Genomic DNA, 19905 nt, shown 5'->3' with positions numbered 1-19905 from the left:
GAATTCGCCAGAATGGAATTCCTTTCGCGGAATGCAGCTCATACATTCCAAAGATATATGAATGAAGATTTCGATTTCATTCTAATAAACATTTAAAACCTCTCAATATTTTTGTTTTATGGATAAAATCCAAATATAACATTATTCGATGAATCCCAACAATTAAACGTTTAGTCACCGAATTTACCATATTCTAAGATAATAAATCAATCATCACATCCTTCGCTACAATATCCATTTATACGATAAACCCGTTATTTAGAATGTATCACACAATTTGTATCCGATATAATAAACATCAAAGGAAATGCCAATGTAGTAACCGATACACCCATATTGTACGTAAGACAATTTTATCTTTGAGTACTGCCTCATTTAACATCAAAGACATTCAATAAGTACAATAATGAGAAACTGAACTAACTCTTTTATGTACCCAAGAACTAGATCTTTGTATTCTGCATTATGTATTTTATTGATTTTTCAACTCAAATAAATGCACAAATAAAAATGTAATTTCGATAGTAAATTGGGAACATGACAAATATATTCAATTTTAAATTATAGGAAAACCAATTCCAAATAATTCCTCTCTTTGTTCAAAATCCCAACTATGTATGGATATTTATTAACGTTATCGGATTTGCAATCTAAAATTGTGTATACGAATATAATTTTATTTTGACGAGTTATTTATGTTATTAAAAATAGGTAGTTTTGTTTCTGCGACAAATTTTCGACCATGACGTTGTTAATATCTCAACGTGAACAAATTGCATGAACCACATTTTCCTCCAGTATATTAAACGTCAACGTGTCAACTCCGTTAGGTGTTACGTGGTTTAACTTACTCAATAAATAAAATATTTTTCAAAAATGTTGAACAAGAAGAGTTTTAATCGTCTTGTTTTTTAATGATATCAGTGATACAGTTAGATGTTAACCATAAAACAAAAAGGTCACTAGCGGAAAATTAGAAATAAGCCACTAAGCCACTAGCTTCCGCGAGAACGTATTCGTAACGGTAAATAAAGTGTTATTTGTCATAATCGATACGTGAGGAACATGTCATTATAGAAAAACCCGCAACGCCGCTCGTTTATTTTAATAATGGTTACGTGTCGAGTATATTATAGGTAAATAAATTTATGTGTCAATAAAGTTGCAAAAGCACAATTTGTATACGATCTAAAGCTAGAAAGAAACTCTGTTATCATAACTCAGTGTGTTTAATGTTCTCTTATAATCATTAACCAGAGCCGACATCGTTTTCACGGCTTGACTGTCTGAGAAAATTCGTACTGTCATGTTCTTCACCCCTCTCTCAAGAAGGATTTTAGTAACCATGTCAATAACAAATACTTCCGCCTGGAATACAGTACAGTACGTACCCAGGCTGTAAGCTTGCTTAATTCGAGGTGTATACTCCTGCTCCGACCCCTTCCGGCGTTTTTGATCCAGAGAATTTTCATTTTCGATCCGGGACTGCCGTTCAGGCAGTACAATCTCGTATCGAGCATTAATCACCGATAGTGATCCTGCCAAATTTGACGGCATTGATAGCATAGTATCAGTGCTTATAATGTCTTCCGCAACCCATTGGTTCCCAGGTTTGACAGTGGCGATGTTAATAAACACCTTAGCATGTCTCATTCCAGGAGAACTGGTCCACAGTAGGTGAAGTCTCTCTTCAGCCCACAGTTCAATCCTATATTTGGCCATCGCAAATGATACACCAACTGCTGGTTCCGGCCCCACAAACGCTTCAGCGCTGCCATCTCGTGCTAGCTTATCTGCCGCTTCATTGCCAGCAACCCCAGAGTGACTCGGGACCCAGATCAGAGAGACTCTGTTATCACAACTCAGTGTGTTTAATGTTCTCTTACAATCATTAACCAGAGCCGACACCGTTTTCATGGCTTGCAGCGCCTGGAGAGCGGCTTCACTGTCGGAGAAAATTCGTACTGTCATGTTCTTCACCCCTCTTTCAAGAAGGATTTTAGCACCCATGTCAATAGTAAATACTTCCGCCTGGAATACAGTACAGTACGTACCCAGGCTGTAGGCTTGCTTAATTCGATGTGTCTGGCAGTATACTCCTGCACCTACCCCTTCAGGCGTTTTTGATCCATCTGTGTACAAGCAAATGTCTGCCCGAACCAGAGAATTTTCATTTTCGATCCAGGACTGCCGCTCAGGCAGTACAATCTCGTATCGAGCATTAATCACCGATAGTGATCCTGCCAAATTTGGCGGCATTGATAGCATAGTATCAATGCTTATAATGTCTTCCGCAACCCATTGGTAGGACATTTCGGAACAGTTTTGAGCATATTGCTTAAATCTGTAAATGGTTGTTCTAGCCACTTTCTCTATAAGCAAATGCAGAGGAGATAGGAGAAGCAGAACCTCCATTGCTAGAGTTGGCGTTGTGCTTATCGCACCAGAGAGTCTGTCGGATTTTCTTATACCAGGCTGCTGCTCCGTATGTGATCATAAGTCTAATCACAGTCACATAGCCAGTACAGTCTTTCAGGGGTAAGACCCCAATTTTGTCCACAAAGACTGCGACAAGTCCACAAGGATAATCTAGCTAATCTAAACTTCCTGCAAATGTCCATTCCATGATAAGGTTTTGTCTAGGATTACTCCTAAATATTTGACTTCCTTTAAGAAAAAAATTTGTTCACCTTGGATAGTTGGGCGGATTAGTCCAAAAATTAACAATTGTCTTTTGCGAGTTTATCGAGAAGTTCTCTCCCTTACACCAAGCGCAAATGGTATCTAGGGTCACCTGGAGGACTTTACATATCCTCGACAAACAGATTCCTTTGAGCATAACGACAATGTCATCAGCCTTGTGTTCCTTGTATTTCTAGACCAACGGCTTCGGCTATCGCAATCAGATCGTCAACCAGGAGAGACCAAAGCAGGAGAGATGACATCCCTCCCTGCGGGCAGCCATCTCCCGGCCTGAAGCATATCGCATCATCGTGGAGTGAAGTAGAGACTATTCTACTATCAAGCATATTGCGGATCCAATCCGCTATAGTTGCTTCCACTCCCCTGTCAAGAGCAACTTTTTCAAGAGATGGTGGTATTGCGTTGTTGAACGCTCCTTCTATATCCAGAAACGCACAAACCACGATTTTTTTATCCTGTAGCGTCCTGGATACTCTACCAACTAAGTTGTGTAGAACTAATTCTGCTGATTTTTTTTATTCCGTTTGATAAGTACCAGTGGCACCGTACGGATATACCGTTTCAGAACTTTTTCAAGGGTTTTCAACAGAAATGATGGGTCGAAAGGCATTAGGAGTAGGGGCCGAACGGTCCGCTTTAGGTATATAAGATACTATTATCTTAGTCCATTGTGCCGGTACATATTTCCAGACGACACCCGCTCTAAAAACTTTTACCAAAATAAAGTAGGTAATAAAGTAGGTAATAAATCTTTATTTACTAAGGTGATATGTTTAATTATGTTAATTGTCTTTATTAATTTCAGCCACCTGGCCGTCTTCAGAAGACCTCTATAAGTACAAAATATTATAAAATATAAATCAAACGGATTAAAATCATAGTATAAACTTACGTCAGATATTATAAACGCACGTGAACATGTTAAATTTCAAAAACTAAAAAATTTTTAATCGTGAAGAACATGGTGTAATTTTAGCGGGAAAACAGAGTTGTTGGTGAGGTTAGGTTGCGCTGATCGGTAAAGTAGAAAACAAAAAAGGGAATGTACAATCCGAACAAAATGCAAAGGCACACACAAGTAATATTAACATATTTGAAGAAATAAAATATCGAATCAAAATCAAAATAAAACGTGAACTTAATCTTCTTATTTTATTCGTAATTCGGGGCCTCTCTATTTTAACAATGCAGCAGCACTAGTCGCCTCCTAACTACGCTCTCTCTTTTGTTAAAAATTTTGCTTGTCCTTTATATGGTGGATATGGATGTTTTAAGTATGTGTATAATGGGGTTTGTTGTGGAATTAGTTGTTCATTGCGCAGTTTCTCTTTGGGATTGTTATGAAGAAAACGATCTATTTCATATTGCTCCAAAAGTTCCATGTGTGTGCCCTTACTAATCTGGTGTAGTATTTTGACGTTTTCCTGTTCTTTAAAGTCATATTGTGAAAAGAGTAAGTGTCTTCCAAATGCCGAGTTTTCTCTGGTTTTGTGTTCCTTAATACGCTGTTGCAATGTTCTTCCCGTCTCTCCGATATATATTGCCTGGCATGTGTCGCATTGTAGTTGATAGACTCCGTTCTTCTTTAGTAATTCTGTTTTGTCTTTATTGTTAATTAACAATAATTAATAAATATTTTTTTACCAAAATAGGCAACAACAGTCTTGCTGTAACAAAGCAGGAAAGATATTGTCTTCTCCAGGCGACTTGAACGGCTTAAACGTTTGAATCGCCTGGTCGACGGAAGTGTAAGTGACGACTTTACTAGCCACACTCCAATCGGTACTTGAGGAGCGCTTTGCCATGCAGGAATAGCCTGTTGTGGCATTTTCAGCCCTCATCATCAAGTTTCTTGGGAAGTGAGTCTGCATGAGAAGCTTAGTGGCAATGCAAGTATAAAACTAGAGCTAACACTATACCTAGAACTAGAATCATTCGGGTTTTGCCGTCTTAGTTAGTTCTACATAGTAATAGTGCTAAACCCGAATGTTTCAAGTTGCAGGTCTAATGTTAATTCTATTGATAGTGCTTGGTTTAGTTAATTTTAGTGACAAGGCTAGTATTAGTTCTAGTTATAATTTTCCGTGATAATTTTCATACTTATATGTTTAAATTTATTGTAGCACAGTTCAGTGGATACGTTTGAAAATAAATGGTGGAAACGAGAATCTTTAAAAAGGACCAATTCAGCATGCACAAAATATAATTTTTCTCTGTTAAATGTACTTTGCATTTTAAAGGACCATGGTAATATTTCGTGCCGCTTCCGCCGGTAGGCAATTTCGGTACCTAGCGACAATAAAAATGGGGAAGTTTCCACTCCCAACTCATAATGTGCAGGATAGGCACGCGACCGTGTCGCATCTGCATCCGAACGTAGTCGTCGTCGAGTTCGCCTTGATTCGGACCTGCATTATTCAATGTGACAGTCGCCAGAAAAATACGTCGTGATGATAAATAAAATTTCAATTTCGAATAACCCGATTCTCAGTGTTGTCTAAATTTGATTTTCGTTTCTTCTGGTTATTATAGAAGGTTACAAAATCATTTTTATTATTTGATTTGATGTGAAATTGTTGTGAATTTGATCTCTTGGTCATAAAACCCGCGGACAAATAATCAAATAATAATTGGTGCTCGATTTACGATTGAAAATAAAAGTGCTGGAAATGTTGAACCAGTAAAAAGAGAGGAAGAACAAACGGAAACGAGAGTAGAGTTAAAAAAAAAGGGTACAAAAGCCGTGTTAATTGAGACAAGAGGGTTACCCGCCGGGTCGGCTTAATTGGCCAGAGAGCGGTATGAGCGAAGCGCCATCTGCCGGGTCATTACAGGCTCCACGTGGTGTCGTATTAACTGCGGAGCGCCGCGACGCCGAGGGGGGCACTCTATAAACAAACTTTTTAAAACGTCGGCCTCTTGACGGGAAAGCCTCGCTAAATCCGAAGACTTCTCAGATACGTAAACACTAGTTTCGAGTCGGGTCTTTCTAGTGGCGATGGCATGATGAAGTTTACAGAGTTCGCTCCGAATCTCCACGGCAATTAATGCAGCCTCGTGTCCTTGAAGCCATGCCAAGGCGAAATACGCCGCTAAAAGCGTCTTCTTGGACTCATTCCGGCACAGGCGGACTTTTTATTGCTCGTTGAATTATGTAGTTTCTAATGGACGCCGACATTTATCATTTAAGAATGTTTTTGCACTTCACAACACTCTGTTAAGTCAAAACTCTCTTGTTTAAGTCATTTGTATCAACAAGAGACGCACAGCTAAATCTGAATGTTTCTAGTTCTAGGTCAAGTGTTAGTTTCAATAAAAATCAATAAAAATGTTCGGGGTGCGCTTGTTTTTGGTATTTTAGCCGCTTGCGGAGTGATACTCCTCACGTTATCCTTTTTGCAAAACATTATAAGTAAGTTATTGGTTTTTTATTATTTGTTTGCTTAATTACTACTATGGATAATTATGTAGTTCTAGAGTTAGCTATGGATTACGAAAAGGAACAGGAATATCTTCAAAGGCTCTTTGAAGAGGTGGAGACCGATATTGATGATGATAATGCGAGTTTGACAAGTGACCACGAAGAAATCCAAGATCATAACACCGATGACGAACAAACAATTGAGCCCATCGATTTGGATGTTCCACTGTCAGGGAAAAACACGGGGCAACAGTCTGCTGCATTTTATATAGGAAAAGACGGAAAGACACACTGGCGTAAGCATCCTGGAAATAAACAAGTAAGAACTCGTGCAGACAACATAATCAAGGTTCTTCCTGGTGTAAAAAAAAACGCAAAAGGAATAAAAAGTCCGCTAGAGATCTGGAGCCTTTTTTTCCCTGACAATATTCTAAATGTTATTGTAGAAAACACAAATATTTTTATTGGCATGGGGAATTATGATACATCTAATCGAACAGCAAGGCCAACCGACATTATTGAATTGAAGGCACTTTTTGGGTTGCTATATATTTCTGCAATGTCAAAGAATAATCATGTTAATGCGGCTGATTTGTTTAGAACGACTGGTACCTCTATGGAGATTTTCCGTCTCACTATGTCCCTTCAAAGGTTCAAATTTCTATTACGTTATATTCGATTTGACGATAAAGGTACTCGTGAGGAACGTCAAAGGCATGATAAGTTGGCGCCAATTCGAGAAGTATTTGATGCATTTAATTCCAACTTACCTAAATACTTTAGCTTGTCTGAATATACAACAGTGGACGAAATGTTAGCAGCGTTTCGTGGAAAATGTTGATTTCGTGTTTATATGCCCAATAAGCCAAATCGATACGGTATCAAAATATACTCTTTAGTAGACGCAAAAATGTATTATACAACGAAATTGGAAATTTATACTGGGCAGCAACCCCCTGGACCCTTCAAAGTGCAAACAGATAATGTCTCCCTTTTATCTCGTCTTTGTCAACCAATTTCCGGTAGTAGAACCTCTACCGATCATAAACTAACAATTCTTGGAACCATAAGGAAAAACAGAAAGGAATTACCTTTGGAGTTCACTCAGCCTGTTCCTCGGCCGGAGAAAACAAGCATGTTTGGATTCCAAGAAAAAGCTACGATTTGCTCTTATATTTCCAAAAAAAATAAGGTTGTTCTTTTGTTATCTACAATGCACTTCGAAGACGATTCTATTAACGAGGAAACTGGAAAACCTGAACTCATTTTAGATTACAATAGAACAAAAGGATGTGTTGACACAGTCGATAAAATGTGTGAGGCTTATAATTGTGCCAGAGCTACCCGCCGATGGCCCATGGTCATATTCTATACCACTTTGATAAGACACCTCGAAGAATATTTTCAGAGTCACTTGGCATGGAACTTCTAAATGAACACGTACGACGACGAGCGTTAAATGAACAGATACCACGAAATATTAGAATTCGTCTCAAGGAAATATTAGGTATAAATGATCAGCAGGATTTAAAACCAATTAACCCTGAGGCCCAGAAAGGCAGATGTTTTCAGTGCGACAGAAAAAAAAAATAGGCCCACCCGGTTTATATGTTTCAAGTGCCGAAAATTCATTTGTTTAGAACATTCCGAAAATATTTGTCATGGCTGCGCAAATGAAGATCAACAATTTGAAAACTAATGTTTTTTTGAAAATTTAATTCCTACTTAGGTAATGTTATAACTAGTTATAAGTTTTTGTTAAACAATTGGTTTTTTTGTTTTTGGTGAATATGAATTGTAAACTTGAGTTTTGTATGTAATACAATAAAATAATACAAAAAAAAAGCATTAATTATACTAGTCTCCTTTTTTTTCTTATTAACTTAGGAGAAAACAGGTGCGGAGTATCGCTCCGCACGTTATACTTTATGTCTGATTTCTGCACGTTATCTCTGAAAGGTTAACTGTTTAGCAGCTTCCGTTTCTCTTTTCCATGCTGCCTAATCACTAGAGACCGGATTTTAAGCGTTATGCTTATTGCTCAATTTTATAAGCAAATATGAGATATTAAGTTTCTAGACGAATTACGCAAAATTAAGTATGTTGCGACATATTCTTTAATGCTTTTTTTTGCTTTTTTCGAGATTTTATGCTTTTTTTTATTTCGTGCTTATTTTTAACTTTTTATGCATGTTTATATCATTTTTAAGAATAATACAATATAATATAAAACAATATACGCGTAAAAACGTGTACATAGAGCAAAATTGGCAACTGTGTAAAGAGTCGCTTGATTCCCCGAAGTTTCCGATATCTCTGCTTACGTTATATTGTGTCGTATTCTAACACGTGTGTAGTTAGCTTCGCGGTGTTCTGTTATGTGAAGCTGTGCGTGGTACTTATTTGCAAAATGCCAAAATATAAATCAACCGTAGAAGAGTGGATTAGAGGCCACAAAGAATTGAAAATTGACAATAAAAAGATTTTTTGTCAAGCATGTTCTAAAACTGTAAGTACAAATTTGCGAATTCAACATTACTTCGTCTTTTCTTAACTGTTTAAAACGTCATTTTATTTTGATGGCTCTTACGGGACGTTCTTAATGTCTTTAAAATATGAATAAAATCCTTAACAAAATATGTTTTAATCAAGAACATTACGTCGTATGGACTTTAGTTTTAATAAACTACTCGCTTACTTTATTGCAGATCGTCTGTAACAAAAAATATGATATTACTCAACATTTGAAAACTGACCGGCATAAGGAGCACATTAGAAAAATCGAGGAAAATAAAAATAAGCAACAAACTATTTCGACTTCAATAGCTTCAACTTCTGGTTTCAATGAACAAAAACACTTTAATTTTGATTTGTGTAGTGCTATGATTAAATCAGATATTCCCTTGAATAAATTACAAAGTAGGTCTTTTAGAGAATTTCTAGAGAAATATTGCAAAAAAAATATCCCAGATGAAAGCACTCTCCGTAAGAACTATGTCGCCCCAGTTTATGATGAAACTATGCAACAAATTAAAAAATATATTGCAAATAACTATATATGGTTCGCAGTAGATGAAACTACTGATACGTGTGGGAGATATGTAGCCAACCTTATTATAGGAGTTTTGAATGAAGATGTTGTAACAGAGGGTTTTTTAATAAGTTCAAAAGAATTAACAAAAACGAATAGTAATACGATTTCTAGATTTGTTCACGACGAGTTAAACAAGATTTTTTTGCCCGAGGCAGTTCCAAATGAAAAAATTTTATTAATGCTTTCCGACGCTGCAGCTTACATGATAAAAGCTGCGTCAAATATAAAAATTTTCTATTACAATTTAATACATTGCACCTGTTTAGCTCATGGACTCAACCGCATAGCTGAAACTATAAGATTGCAGTATCCGATGGTAAATACACTAATAAAAAATGGTAAACAAATATTTATGAAAGCTCCATTGAGAGTGCAATTGTTTAAAGAGACATTGCCTGACATTCCTCTACCCCCAGCACCAGTTTTAACAAGATGGGGAACTTGGCTAGATGCTGCCATGTACTATGCCGATCATTTTAAAGAATTTCAAGGCATAATACTTGAATTTCAAAGTACAGAAAGCAAATCTATTGAAGAATGTCAGAGAGTTCTAAAAATACCCGAACTTGCACAACAATTGGCTTTTATTAAAAGTCATTTTAAATTTGTAAGTCAGTGTATTCAATTTTTAGAAAAACAGCAGCTACCCTTAGTAGAATCCGTAAATATTATAAAAAATTTTGAAGCGGCAGCAAATAGTGTCCCAGGATCTATTGGTCAAATAGTAAAAGAAAAAGTGATTCAAACTCTCTCAAAGAATGAAGGATTCCAGACATTGTACAAAATATCTACTATTTTAAATGGTGCGGAACATTGCGATTTTGAAATAGATCCAGCGATTATACCAAAATTTAAACATGCACCAATAACAAGTGTAGATGTTGAACGTAGTTTTTCTACATACAAAAACATTCTAACAGACAGGAGACATAATTTTAGCATGGAAAACTTGGAGAAACATTTAGTTATTCATTCTTTTAAGCATTAATTAAGAAATCTTTTAAGCATTGTATAATAGGAGATAGATATTCATTATGTAAACGTAATAAATTGTAAAATATAAATATTAAATATATTATTATCATCATTATAACAAATTTTTATGTATTTTTTCTCTATTATCGTTTTTTGCTTAATTTTGTTTATTCTATGCTTTTTTAACAGATTGTGTGCCTTTTAAGAACTTTTTGTTTAAGATTTTTTAAGCACTTTTTTCCAGTTTTTTTACACTTTTTTATCCGGTCTCTACTAATCACTTAGGTTCCACGTAACGAAACCATAGCATCCTCCATGTAAATTGCCAATTACCAGTGGAAAATATATGGAAATGAGTTAAAACATTGCTTTAAATAACCAAAATTCGTTTCAACGAACATAAACTATAACACAATGCATGAGTGTCTCGTTAAGTAAATTCTCGTTGGTGGGTTTTCAATTAACTTAAACGATTTATATGAGCATGGAACGAGCAAAAATGTAGTTTCTCAACTCGCGTTCAAAATACAAGTCTCGACGGCACGGTTCGAGAGAGCTTCGCAACTACAATTACATGGCTCGCAGCAAAAACAACAGCACCGGGAGCGGGTGGTTGTCTACGCCCTGTTTGGTAGGAGTACGTTTAGGAAATAGCCGTGCCGGTCATAAAGTGCGATTTCGGGCGGCGTCAGACCGCAAAATGCGCGTTAAAAGGGCATTAGCCCACCGTAAAAGAACACCCTTTTGCGAGCCAAATCCAGCCGTATCCCCTTTAACGTATTCGTTAGGAGCTAATTCCCGCCCTGGATTGACCTAGTAACGCGTGGGCGGTCCAAAACGGTTTCTTTTCAGCGTCACCGTTGTTTATGGATGTGTAAACAGGCCCACGCGTTTGATCTTTGATTAGTTTGGAGAGAGGAGGGTCATCAAGAAGTAAAAGCCGAAATAAAATTTGCAATTTAAATACTCCGTGGTTTAATGCTCACCGAAAGTTGGAAATTAAACTTTCGACCATTTGTTATTCAAATCGACCAATGGAAGTTACTTACTTAATGGAAAACGTTAACATTATACATGGCCGATCTTGTGGAAAATATCTTTCATTCAGTTAGAGACCTTTAAAAGTTTCAACTTCCGCTTTTGTTCAAATGTATAGAGAGATTTAAAACTTACCATTCAAAAATTCAATTTATATTTAACTTTGGATGTAGGGTACCTATTATTTGATTTACCGATTTTCCAATTAAATTCACTCAAACAGTTCAACTTAAAACACAATGGACATGTTTAATTTCTTTCGAACTCAATCCACATACAAATTCGATGATCCATGCGCGTTCCAAGCAATTAAACAAGAATAGAAAGCCTGACAATGCTTACAATCCCCATATTGCATTACACGTTATTGCATTTTGCTCTCACATTTCTACGTTCGTAATGAAACGCACAAAGTGTTATTATTAAAGAAATATAAAATTCCTCGAGACTTTTTTCGAGATAAAATGCGCCTTAATTTTCTTTTCGAGGCTCTTAATTGCCTCTCGGTTATTAGTCGAACCTAATTGCAAAGTGGTTGTCTTCAGGGGGTGTAATTAGCACTGAGTTTTCGCTAGTTTCAGAAGCCCTAGGAAATATTACCTTGCCTTTTTTTTTTCTTTTTAAACTTATATTTGCTCATTTTATTACACACTAGAAGCTGTATTTGATGATTATGAAAATGGATATTCTCTCGGAGAAGCCACTTAGCTAATGTAACATGTTAACAGCTAAATGTGCTCAGCACACTGTATTATAACGTGTTAGCGCGAAATTCAATTTATGTGGCTCGAAATTGTATTAGTCCTACGGATTTCAATCTAATGGGGAAAGTTGATAGAGTTGACTCGGTTATGAAATATTTTTAACCATATTTTATTAACCCTAGAACACTAACCATGCGTAAAACTTACGTACAGGGTGTCCCAATTTCGATGTCCGCATAGACCATCTCCGAAACTAAAAGAGATAGAAAAAAAGTAGCTTACATGTCATGATCTCGTTTTTCGAGAAAATGCTAACGCCGAAAACTCCGAACAGCTATCGTCTTTTGTTTTCGCCCTATCGGCAAAAACTGAAAATTTTGCAAAAACGACAATCGCGAATATCTCACTTATTATCAAAGATGGAGTATTATAAATAAAACATTATATGGGCAATTTTTTACGAAGAATTCAGTGGCGCAGTTGAAACCATAGTTGGCTATGACTTAAAATAATTTGTTATTTTCTTCTGATAACAAATATATATAGTTTGTGGGGTATATTTCTTATAGTTATTGTATAATTAACAAAAATTCATTTTGTTCCATCTAAATCTAATGTATGTATTTAAAAGTTAATGTTGCTATGGTGATAACTAAGGCACGAAACTTTTGTGACAAAAGAATACGATTTCCCCCCTCCACTTGTTCTCAGTGGCTTCCTAGAAAACTAGCCAATGAGAACAAGTGGAGGGGGGAAATCGTATCGTTTTGTTACAAAAGTTTCGTGCCCTAGTGATAACCATACATACTATGATGGAATATAATGTATCAATTTTTTTTGTTCTTTCTAAAACTATTATATGTATTTAAAACTTAATGTTGTTATGGTGATAACCATACCATGAGGGAAAGCATTGTTTCCAATTATTGTCAAAGTTAGTAGCAAGGAGTTTGTAGTAGTATTTAAAAATTCACTAACAACTCTGGCATTATGTGCTGGTGCTCCGTCATATTGAAAATATATCATTTGAGACATATTTAGTGCCAAATTGTCGACCAAAGGCTCAAGTGCTGCCTTAATATACTGAGGTATTTCTCTGAGTTTAAGTTTTTATGGTAGATTCCAAACTTCACCCTCTTGTCTCACCCTTCTAATCTCTTCCGCCTCCCTCTCCCTCAATTCTTTCTTTTTTCTTTTGCATATCTCTTTATATCCCCTCAATGCTTCCCTATATTCTTCCACCCCCGCCAACCCTCTCCGCCACTGTCTCAACTTCCTTCTCGCCTCTCTCTTCGCCCCCATGCACTCACCATCCCACCATTCGTTCCTGCCTAGCTTTGCACTGCCCCCTCGTACGTACTCTTTCTTCGATATCGCTTCCCCCACCACCCGCGCCAGCTCGTCCACCCCCCTAGACATCTCCACTCTCCGTCGCCACCCTTCCAACTTTTCCCTAAAGTGTTCTATCCCTCTTTCCGACCAGTCAGCCCTTATACTTTTTCTTTCCCGATTCAAACTCCCTCTCCCCCACGCGCCCCTTAGTACCAATTCCAGCGGTTGGTGTTCCGATTCTACTGATTCTCCCACCCTGAAGCTTTCCACCCTATCCCACAGCTCTTGGTCCACCACCACGTAATCAATTACCGACGCCCCCCCTTGCCCCTGTATATGTGTACTCCCCTTCTTCTCCCTCCTCCTTATTGCCGTTCAGTATCTCCCATCCGTTCTTCTTCACCCACTGCAACAATTCTCTTCCTTCCCCATTCTGCACCTTATCCTTCGACCCTCGCCCCCTCTCCTCCCCCCATGTCCCCAGCCTTCTGCCTCATTATCTTTTCCTCCTCCATTTCCCTTGGCACACCAAATACCACAATCTTCGGGTCTAGCTTCCTCGTCTCCCTTATAGACCACCCTGCCCTCTTTCCCATCTCCTCCTTTATCAGGTCTACGTCCCTCTTGGACTCCCCCTCTACCAACACCCTATTTCCCTGCGTTCCTCACACCGCATTTACCCTTAGATCCCCCTCTTTTCCCTTTAATCCTTCCATCACCTCCGCCTTCAAATCCCTTCCCTCGCCGTCTTCCTTCCCTTCCCCTCTCTGATCTTCAATAACTATCACCCTTCCTTTAGCACGTCTTCTATCTTTCCCTACAACCCCCGCGTAGTTTCTGCCCAACATTCCTCATATCTTTCCTTCCCGGTAATCAAGTTTTTCATCTCCTCCATCCTTTTCTCCATTTCCGTCTCCAACCGCCCCCACATCTCTCTCATTCTCTCCCCCTCTCCCATCCTGCCCCTCTCTCTCTCCTCCAGCTCTCTGTTCTTAATTTCCAAATTCAAAACCAAGTCCTCCATTCTCGCGAATGCCCCTAATACCTCTTGTATAACTCCTTTCTGGTTGTCCGTCAACCCCTCCATCAAGGTCTTCTCCAGCCTCCTCCTCTCCTCCCTCGCCATCTCCCATCCTCCACAGTGTTCTCCTCCCTCGCCTTTCTCTTTCCGTCCCCTTTTTCTCCCTTGCGACCCCGTCTCCGACATATATTTATGGTAGATACTATATGGCAAAATTCTATTATCTAAAAGAGCACACCATACATTGAACCCCAAGCTTCTTTGAACACTCAGAGACTTCTTCGGTCCAGATAACATTTTGAACAAACAGCAGACTATTTAATTTTTCTAAATATCATCTACAAAATTCTAATCTTCGATTGACATCTCCGGCACGTAAATAAGGAGTTAGCCCCGCTTAGTATGGTTTATACTTATTTTTCTTTCATATTCGGGAGCAACGGCTTTTGGGTCAGACGTCTTGTTGCAATTTCTCTTGCAGGTCATTTTGGTATGTTTTTGTATGTGGTTTGGGGAAGGACCAAATATCTATTAAATTTTCTGCTAACCGGCTGAAGGTTCTTACGTGCGGTTGTCTTCTTTCTGGATATCTTGTGAAATAAAATTCCGCGACTAACGTCGCATTCTTATCTGATAACATATAGCATTCCATCATGTTACATTTTTCATAATTTTCGAAATTCATTGTAAAGTTTTATTCAGTTTTGTTATACTTTGACACTTAACATGCTGGAGCATCGTACCAGCACATAATGCCAGAGTTGTTATCGAATTTTTAAATACAAACTTTGGCAAATATTTGATACATTATGTTGCATCATAGTATGTATGGTTATCACCATAGCAACATTAACTTTTAAATACATACATTAGTTTTAGATAGAACAAAATGAATTTTTGTTAATTATTCAATAACTATAAGAAATATACCCCACAAACTATATATATTTGTTATCAGAAGAAAATAACAAATTATTTTAAGCCATAGTCAACTATGATTTCCATTTAAAAAAATAAAGTTACGTCTAAAATCTCGAAAATAAAAGATGGGAAAAAAATTCTACCTACGCCACTGAATTCTTCGTAAAAAGTTGCCCATATAATGTTTTATTTATAATACTCCATCTTTGATAATAAGTGAGATATTCGCGAATGTCGTTTTCGCAAAATTTTCAGTTTTTGCCGATAGGGCGAAAACAAAAGACGATAGCTGTTCGGAGTTTTCGGCATTAGCATTTTCTCAAAAAACGAGATCATGACATGTAAGCTACTTTTTTTCTATCTCTTTTAGTTTCGGAGATAGCCTATACGGACATCGAAATTGGGACACCCTGTACATAGAAAAGGAAAATGCGTCAACATGACCTTCGAAGGTTAGTAGACCCCTCTCCTGCTACCTAACATACCCTCAATCAGTACTGCATAAGATTGCAAAACGACTATTTCTTAAAGTTCAACGCTCCCCACATTTTCGGAAGGTTTTTAAATAGTGGTGAGTAAATTTTACGTATAGTTAGTAATAAATCTAGCAAGGTTATTATTGATTGCGTATAATAATTAGTAATATACCGGAAATTAAGGTCTATTTATTTCGTTTACATTTACAAGTATATTACCAATATTATTGATTAATTACAGCTTTTTTTTCTGTCTTGGAAGAAAAAATATTTGGTTGACGGTAAAGAAAAATTACTCCTGATGAAATGGCGGCCATACTTACAGAAGATTACGTTGACAGTGAAAATGAGGATCACTTAGATTTCGATTCAACTACGGAGGAAGTTGATTCACAAATTGAAACCAATATACGAGATATTGAGAGTATTCAGGAAACACAAAAAACTCATAAAAAACGTAGAGTAGAACAGGATGCTCAAAATAATAAAAATATACCCACAACAATAATTAGTTTTCCAGAAAAGGAGGTAGTTGGGAAAATGGGTTTAAATGGAAATGTGAATCCAGTATAAAAGAAAAATCCAAGGTTCCAAGACGTATTCAACCTGGACCAACAAAAGAACACAGAAATTGTGTAGTACCAGTTGAGTGTTTCGATATTTTTTTTAGTGATGAGATTTGGAATATAATATTAACAAACACAAACGAAGAAGTTTCAATCCAACGATTGCGCTATGTCAATAAAATTCAAAATAAAGCAACCTATTCTGATCTTACCATACCAGAATTGAAAGCTACACCCAGCCTGATAATTTTAGCAGCTACATTGAAATCAAACCACCTAACAACTAATATTCTTTTTGATTCCACCTATTCAGTTTCCAGATTCATCAGTACCATGTCAAAGGAGAGATTTAATTTTATAATTAACTGTTTGAGGTTTGATAATAAAGACACCAGAGAGGAGAGTCTAAACCAGATAAATACGGTTTAAAATTGGTAATGATGTGTGCTAATTCAACTAACTACATGATCGATGCTGTTCTATATCTTGGTAAAGGTACCTCTCCAGATAATGAACCAGTAGCCGACTTCTTTGTCAAGCAATTAACCAAAAGTATTCGAAAATCGAATCGTAATATAACAATGGATGATTGGTTCAACAGTATCTCACTCACCCAATTTTTGCTGAAAGAAGATAATCTAACTGTGATAGGCACTATACAAAAAAATAAAAAGGAATTTTCACAGGAATTTGTGGATTTGAAATATCAAAACAGAAAAACAAATTCGTCTCTGTTTCTATTTCACGATGATATGATTGCGCTGTCATATAAACCAAAGCCAAATAAATTAGTATTGCTCATCTCATCTGCGCATTTGGAAGGAATAGTTGATAGAGAGAGTAATTTGCCTGCTGTAGTTAGGGACTATAATAAGACCAAAGGGGCTGTCGATACATTTGATCAAATGTGCCACGTTTCTTTTATAATATGATTAACATAGCTTGCATAAATTCTTATGTAATCTATGTACACAATTGCTACAAACTGAGCAAGAAGCCATTACCTAGACTTGACTACATGTTGTCCCTCCATCGACAGCTGTCTCATGATTGGCAGCTACACAGACTAACGATACCTACTTTACCATCTTATTTAAAGCAAGCTATTGAGAAAAATGTTGGTATGGAAAAACAACCGGAAGCTCATAGCAACCAAGATACAAGAGCAATGGGCAGTGGCGAGAAGAGTCAAAGAAAGTATTGCTCTTTCTGTTCCTACAAAAAAAAGAAGAACAACAACTACATATTGCAAAAAGTGTACTACACCGATATGTGGCGAACATTCTACAAAGATTTGTAGTAATTGCAATCTATAAATATTTTAAAACTTTTAGTTAACGGTTTCCACTTCAGTTATTTTTTTAGTTTAATGTTTAGTTGTTTGTCAGTTTAGGTTTTTTTATTTATTTTTACATGTCTACGTAAATTTTACGTATGGTTAGTAATAAAGTGTTGGTATTATAGAGTTAATGTCTGTTAGCTACTTTAATTCAAAACAATTCCTTACTTAATTTACCCTAACCTCGATTACTTCGAAGATACCTTTTTATAGATTTTTCTACTGACCTAGACGCCCATACGACATGAATACAAACGATTTTAAATATAGAAAAAAAAATAATTTGTGAATTAGGCCACCAAAAATGGGAACGTTGGCTGCCCTCCCGATCTCCGTCGTCGCTTGTTCCAGACAACTTTTTGTCCATTTTGCTCGAGACGAGCTTCGCCGAATCGATTAAACGTCTAATTGCGTGATTTATTCCATTGCTTGTGGCCCTTCGCTGCAATGACCTCTCCTCCCGCCACATTCCATTAATCACAAAAATGATATGCGGCCCCGGATGCAAACAACTCCCCCTTTCAGCACGAGTTGTAGTCATCTTTTGAGGGAACAAAAAAAACGAATCTTCTTTATCGGATGCAAAACGACGCGATATAGACGCGAATACCCATAGATTGAACAGACCAACTTTTGTTTAGAACCGCTGCTGCTCCCCACATATGCGAAGCACGTTATTAAACACATTCTTCCGTGAATTACCAAATAAATCAACGGCTTTGGCTTTGATAGGAGATTGTAACGGCCGTAGCGCCACCTCGTTTCGACACAGCACGCGGACGAGACGGTTTTATGAGAGAAAAATCGGTTAGAATGTGTGTTAGGTTCGTTTCGTACATGGATTGATTAATACTGGGTCTTATCTTGAGAATGAGAGGCTTATTGTTTAGTAATTGGTGCGTGAATATGTGTGGCTTAATGTGTTGATAGTTTAACATTAAAAGCCTCTTCAATGAATGGATGTTGTATAAGTGGAGGATTATTAAAAAAGTGATAAAAAAATATTTTATTTGGAACTTTGATTAAAAATAACTTTTATTTCGTTACACTTTAATTTTTTTTTAACACTCTAATGGAAATACCCTGTACCATCTCAAAATTCTCGAAACTTTCGTGTACGTTTCACCCCCTAACATATTTAACCCTCATGCGGGCACTTGGGAGTGGGTGTTTGTGAACGTTCTATCTTTTTAGACCCTTGTTGTAATGATAAGTAAATTGATAGAGTAGGGTGAAGCAACTGGGGTGTGATTCATCGTTACTATGTATTTCAATACAACCGACTTTTTCACAAAGGCCCATTTTAATAATAATAATCGTTCCACAAAATTACTTTGAAAATTGGTGATGATTTATTTTTGTGTCTTTGTTACTTGTATGAGTAACAAATTTTACACGTGGAGAAGAGTTTTTTTAATCTCGCTTGTTGTTGTATATTTACACTTCCCACATTATTCGTTGGACGTTTGTTTCCATGCCGCGGTTCTGTTTATTACTGTATAAGCATACAGGATTTATTTACACGTGGAAGATTCAACTCAGTACGAAGAAAGTGATAATTGAGTGGAATTTAAAGTATAACTTTTTTATGTTCAACTTAAAAATGGTTGTAATAATTTTACGATAAGGGCTAAAAAGGAGTATTGACCCCCGTTTTAGGCGGGTTGTTCACCCCACGGCCTCACCCGTTTACCCGTTTACTCGATATCAATGGGTTTAATCACTTGGGTATCGTTTTGGGACTGGTGATATATCGACGATATAATGGCTTTTAGCTTCGATGAGTTACTCCTACTGCTGCCTTCTGCCAGCAGTGACTAGATGAAACCGAGGATTTATGCGGTGTAAAGAGGGATTACAGTCGGTTTAATTACCATTTGCAGCCATAGAAATGGGATGAAGCAGGGAATGGGACCGAAATTAAAATTGTTTATACGATGATATATTCTAGTTAGCACTTTTTGTTTCCACATCGCATGGAACAAGATATAGGACGTCGATATGTTAATCACCGTGGCGTGTAACACGGGTAAAATAACTATAAATAAAGCTGCAGCAATCGATAGGCGGGAATTGGGATTACCCTGGATGTAGCGCGGCTTGTTTCTGGGATTACCAGGTGGTTGCAGCTTTAAAGCTGCGATGACTTATCAGGATAGACATGGATTTGCTGTTAATCCTATACTATCAAAGTGTTTAATCTGTATCTCATTGTCAGTCATTGAGATCCAAAAAAAAATTTAAATTAAGTTTATTTTCTTTATTTGTGAAAGCCGTGTGTGTATATCAGTTTAATAGCTGTAATTATTGCTACG

General features: G+C 37.0%; 2 protein-coding genes and 1 long non-coding RNA gene across 3 annotated transcripts in view; 2 read left to right on the top strand and 1 right to left on the bottom strand.

The window, feature by feature from the left end:
• LOC111417936 (transmembrane protein 132C dtn) overlaps positions 1-19905 on the bottom strand; it is a 64192-nt gene that overhangs the window by 35331 nt on the left and 8956 nt on the right. The window contains exon 3 of the mRNA XM_071201595.1: positions 12147-12188. Within this exon, the coding sequence (XP_071057696.1) occupies positions 12147-12188 (42 nt within the window). The remainder of the gene's footprint in view (positions 1-12146; positions 12189-19905) is intronic.
• LOC111417910 (uncharacterized) lies at positions 5676-7294 on the top strand. The gene is made up of 2 exons (XR_011642455.1): positions 5676-6115; positions 6175-7294. It is a non-coding gene; the product is annotated as an uncharacterized lncRNA (long non-coding RNA).
• On the top strand, positions 8134-10235 carry LOC139432784 (uncharacterized). Its single transcript, XM_071201594.1, has 2 exons — positions 8134-8633; positions 8833-10235. Exons 1-2 carry the CDS (start codon positions 8535-8537, stop codon positions 10204-10206), a joined length of 1473 nt encoding a protein of 490 aa, XP_071057695.1. The 5' UTR covers positions 8134-8534; the 3' UTR covers positions 10207-10235.

This window comes from Onthophagus taurus, chromosome 2, assembly GCF_036711975.1.
Source record: "Onthophagus taurus isolate NC chromosome 2, IU_Otau_3.0, whole genome shotgun sequence".
NCBI lineage: Eukaryota > Metazoa > Arthropoda > Insecta > Coleoptera > Scarabaeidae > Onthophagus > Onthophagus taurus.
The sequence above is the reverse complement of the archived record's forward strand: the minus strand, read 5'-3'. Positions and strand labels throughout refer to the sequence as shown.

Bases quoted from the DNA above. Each gene is read 5' to 3' on its own strand.
- LOC139432784 (XM_071201594.1), top strand. From the start codon at position 8,535: ATGCCAAAATATAAATCAACCGTAGAAGAGTGGATTAGAGGCCACAAA. The intron at 8,634-8,832 runs GTAAGTACAAAT...ACTTTATTGCAG, and splicing joins GTCAAGCATGTTCTAAAACT to ATCGTCTGTAACAAAAAATA.